At 57.9% G+C, this 4,786-nt stretch overlaps 1 protein-coding gene across 1 annotated transcript; it reads left to right on the top strand.

Moving 5' to 3' along the window:
• The first annotated feature begins 562 nt into the window (after window positions 1-562).
• Window positions 563-4,457, top strand: LOC133209759 (uncharacterized). Its single transcript, XM_061348542.1, has 3 exons — window positions 563-3,487; window positions 3,638-3,800; window positions 4,239-4,457. Exons 1-3 carry the CDS (start codon window positions 563-565, stop codon window positions 4,361-4,363), a joined length of 3,213 nt encoding a protein of 1,070 aa, XP_061204526.1. The 3' UTR covers window positions 4,364-4,457.
• Window positions 4,458-4,786: the final 329 nt, after the last annotated feature.

The raw sequence follows: 4,786 nt of genomic DNA, 5'->3' as shown, positions 1-4,786 counted from the left end.
ACAGGCAGGGACCCCAAGGGAGACAGGGCCAAACACCTTCCCAACCACGGGAACTGCGGACGGGCAGGTGGGAGGAGCAGGAGGGAGGAAGCTGAGCCTCCCATGCTGTGCCCCGCAGGCTGCCCGGGCATGCCGGGGATGCTGTGCGCAGTGCCCATGGGCTGCGGGTGGCCGGCCCTCTCCCCAGCCAGCTCTGGGAGCAGGCAGCACCCACCTGTGGGGCTGAGCCTTGCCATGGGGCTGGCAGGGGAGCCCAACTGCATGAGCTCAGCCAGCTGGGACACGGGCGCAAGAGACACTATCACAGAGCCTCTCTCCTCGGCTTCTCTTGCAGGTGGGCAGCCTGAGGCACAGAGGGGTGCTGCCCCACAGCATGAGGACAGAGGAGCAGACACTTCATCTGCCACTGCTGGTGGAAAGGGCACCTCGGCCGCCACTTCGGCTGCCACGTCAGCCATCATCTCAGCCAGTGAGAGCAGTCAGCAGCTGCTGCAAGCTGCCTCCCCTGACACTAGCACCCTCTGCCACTAAAACCAGCTTCAGTGACACTGACATCGGCAGCATGCGGAACAGCCAAACGCAGCTTCGCACAACCGCTGCACAGCTGTACGGCATCCCCGCACACGGCAGCACCGTTGTGAGGCCACGGAGCTCTCAGCCTGCCCCACACAGGCCCACAGCCTCTGCCACAGCGAAGGGCACAGGAAATGTGAGCGCGGTCCTGCGCAACAACATCGAGACATTGCAACAGGCCAGGAGGAGCCGCTTGGCCAGAGCTCCTGAGGAAGAGTACCACCAGGCACCTCTCCTTCCCATGGCACCAGCACCAGCATCTCGTGGCTTTAGCAGGCAGGCTGCTGCAGCACAAGCCCAGCACCAGTCACCTGCCCTGCACTGCGTCACGGGGCATGTTGCAGATGTGCAAGTGTTATGCAGCACCGTCCCGAACTGGCAGTTCGGAGATGTGGCCAAAGAGGAGGCAAAAGTACCATTCTTTGCTGAGTGTGGCGAGCAGGCTGCACCAGGACAGACAGAGCGCCAGGCACCTGCAATGAACAGCTCAGCAGAAAATGACACAGATCCGAATGTCCCATCCATGTGCGTCAAGAGGGAAGTCTCTTCCAGAGCTGGTGTCGAGGAGGTAGAGGCACCAGCCTCTCCCGGCATCAGCAGGCAGGCTGCAGCAGGACAAGCAGAGGGCCGGGCACCTGCCCCGCACAGCCACAAAGAAAACAACGTGGATCTGGAGGTCACACCAAACAGCATCCTGAAGAAGGTCCATTACAGGGATGCTGCTGAGGAGGAGGCAGAGACCCCAGCCTCCTATGGCTTTGAGAGTCAAGCTCCGGCAGCAGAAGCACAGTGCAATGCACCTGACTCTGACAACATCAGAGTAGCAGATGCAAAAGTGCAGGCCACTCGCATTGTCAGTGCAAGCTACCAGTTCCGGGATAGGATCGAGGAGGAGGCAGAGGAAACAGATTCTTCTGACAAAGGTGAGCAGGAGGCAGTGGCAGTGGATCAGGAAACCAGCCGGCAGCTGCTGGAAGGTCAGGACATGACCCAAATCCTGGATGCGGCAGTGACCAGAGAGGAGAAAGACTGGGAAGAGGGCACCGATAAAGTGCTGTCCCAAGAGGAAGACATCACCGTACGCAACCTCTGGGTCAACCCCTCAGTCGCAGAGCTCTTTCAGGACCCCCAGGCCGATATCCAGGAGGGGTCTGGCTTCCCCAGCAGCATGCGCATGGATCTGACAGGGGAGGCAGGTGAAAACCTGCAAAGCATTTCTCCTATCCCACCCATTCCCACGGACACCAAACTGGCAGCTTCTACACTGGGTGGAGCTGCAGAGGAAGAGGAGCACCCAACACCTCTCACTCTTGTGCCACAAGAGGAGCAAGCGGCACCGGCACCAGTTTCTCCTGCCTGTGTCGAGCAGGAGGCAGCACAACAGGCACAGAGGCAGGTACCTGCCCTGCTCAGCCCTGATGCCTATGAGATGGCTGTAGAAGAAGTGGCCAGGAACATCACTGAACAGAAAACTGTTGAGGAGGAACAGAAAGCTGATGAGGAGGAGCTGGACAGAAAAGAAGAGGAGAAATGGGAAGAGGCCATGGACAAAGAGCTGTCCGAAGTTGAAGAGATCAACGTTTGCAACCTCTGGGTCAACCCCTCGGTCCCAGAGCTCTTCCAGGACACCCATGCAGATCCCCAGGAGAGATTCAGCTGCCCCACCAGCATGGGCATGGACGCAACAGGAGAGGCTGCTGGAGATTCGCAGAGCACGTCTCCTGTCCCAGCTGGACCCACAGACACCAAACTGGCAGCTTCTACACTGCCTGGAGCTGCAGAGGAAGAAGAGCACCGTGCACCTCTCACTTCAGTGTCACAAGAGGATGCGGCACTGGGACCAGCTTCTCTTGGTGTTGATGAGCACAAGGCAGCACCACAGGCACAGAGCCAGGCACTTGCCCTGCTCAGCCCTGATGCCTATGAGAGGGTTGTAGAAGAAATGTCCAGGAACACCACTGAACAGGTCCTGATTACGTGTCTGGCCATGATCCAGGGAGCCAGCCAGCAGGTGGCGGAACCTCAGGACATGACCCAAATCCTGGATGCGGCAGTGGACAAAGAGGAGAAAGAGTGGGTAGAGGGCACTGATAAAGTGCTGTCCCAAGTGGAAGACTTCACCGTAGGCAACATCTGGCTCAACCCCTTGGTCCCAGAGCTCTTCCAGGACCCGCAGGAGGAAATCCAGGAGGGGTCTGGCTTCCCCAGCAGCATGCGCATGGATCTGACAGGGGAGGCAGCTGGAGACTTGCAGAGAGTGTCTCCTGTCCCAGATGTTCCCACGGACACCAAACTGGCAGCTTCTACACTGGGTGGAGCTGCAGAGGAAGAGGAGCACCAAACACCTCTCACTCTTGTGCCACAAGAGGAGCAAGCGGCACCGGCACCAGTTTCTCCTGCCTGTGTCGAGCAGGAGGCAGCACCACAGGCACAGAGGCAGGTACCTGCCCTGCTCAGCCCTGATGCCTATGAGGTGGCTGTAGAAGAAGTGGCCAGGAACGTCGCTGAACCGGTCCCGATTATGTGTCTGGCCATGATCCAGGGAGCTAGCCAGCAGGTGGTGGAACCTCAGGAGATGACCCAAATCCTGGATGCGGCAGTGGACAAAAAGGAGAAAGAGTGGGTAGAGGGCACTGATAAAGTGCTGTCCCAAGTGGAAGAGTTCACCATACGCAACATCTGGGTCAACCCCTCGGTCCCAGAGCTCTTCCAGGACACCCATGCAGATCCCCAGGAGAGATTCAGCTGCCCCACCAGCATGGGCATGGACGCAACAGGAGAGGCTGCTGGAGATCTGCAGAGCACGTCTCCTGTCCCAGCTGGACGGGAGGCTGCAACATCCCACGTTCCTCCAGGAGCAGATGGCAATGGAGGTGCATCAGCTTCTCCCTTGTGTCGGGACTCTCCGCGCCAGGTGAGTGAGGTGCATGTGGCTGGCACCGGGGATCCCAAGGCCTTGGATGGCAGCTCCCAGGGGGTTTGTGGCAGGGCTATTTCTGGTGTTCCCTGTGTCACCCAACTGACGTTGCCCCCATCCCCTGCCTGTGCTCTTGCTACCCTGCAGGGTAGGGTCAGACGCTTTGTGAGGAAACACCTGGGCAAGGCTGTGACTGTCATCCATGGAAAAAGGCAGCAGCGGGTGGAAGAGCCAGACGTGGCACTAAGCTTGGATGCGGAGTCACCGTCAATGTCGCCTGCTGTATTTCAGGACAGCGAGAAACAGCCAGGTACTTCCCCGAGTTGGGTGGCACCCAGGCCAGGCCGGCAGCAGTGCGTGCATGAGTTCGGGTGCGTCCCAGCCTCCCCTCCATGGGCTGAGGGCTGCAAGCCTTCGGTGCAAAGGGCCACGAGGATCATCAGGGGGTTGGGGCACCTCCCGTAAGAAGGCAGGCTGAGAAGGTTGGGGCTGTTCAGCCTGGAGAAGAGAAGGCTGCGTGGAGACCTCCTAGCAGCCTTCCAGTATCTGAAGGGGGCCTATAAGGATGCGGAGGAGGGACTCTTCGTTAGGGACTGTAGTGATAGGACAAGGGGTAACAGGTTCAAACCTAAAGAGGGGAAGTTTAGGTTGGATTTAAGGAGGAAGTTCTGGACTGTAAGACTGGTGAGCCACTGGAATGGGTTGCCAAAGGAAGACCGTCGCCTGCAGCTCTTCTTCCCCCCCACAGGCATTGCCACTCTTCCAGACCCAGGAGCGGCCCCACGGCGACGACTCCATCGCTTCAGGAGAGTGCTGAGGGCTCTGCGCAAGGCTTTCTGTTCCTCTTGCCTCAACCCACGTGTGGAGGAGTAGCACCCTGCTGCCAGCACCAGGCCCAAGGGAGCTGTGCCGAGGATGTCGTGCTGCAGCCTGCTCTTGTTGTGGGTGCTTTCTTGGGCCAGTAAATAATAACTCTTTTCCCCCCACCAGTGCTTGTCTCTGCCTCTATGTTGGTTAGAACATGTCTGCGTAATTCATGGGCCTCCATATTTAATTAACGTAAAACAACTGACTTCAGTCTAAGCGGCTACCTATCTGTTGCAATTAGTTCTTGTTTGCTAATTAATTGCCAACGGATGATTCAAGAGTCCTTTACTGAGGTTTAGCAGCAATCAAGACATGTACCTAGTACTCGGGGGACTTACTATGCAGTAACTGGGTTCTTGAATTAAATTCTTATTGGAGACCTTGAAAGTGTGACCTGAGAAAACTTCTCTGCAGCCAGTGGATCCTTAC

This window comes from Neopsephotus bourkii, unplaced genomic scaffold (genome assembly GCF_033783945.1).
Source record: "Neopsephotus bourkii isolate Nb327-2 ecotype Australia unplaced genomic scaffold, CSIRO-AGI_Nbou_v1 NB_359, whole genome shotgun sequence".
Taxonomy (NCBI): Eukaryota; Metazoa; Chordata; class Aves; order Psittaciformes; family Psittacidae; genus Neopsephotus; species Neopsephotus bourkii.
Note: the sequence above shows the minus strand (reverse complement) of the source record. Positions and strands in the feature narration are given on the sequence as shown.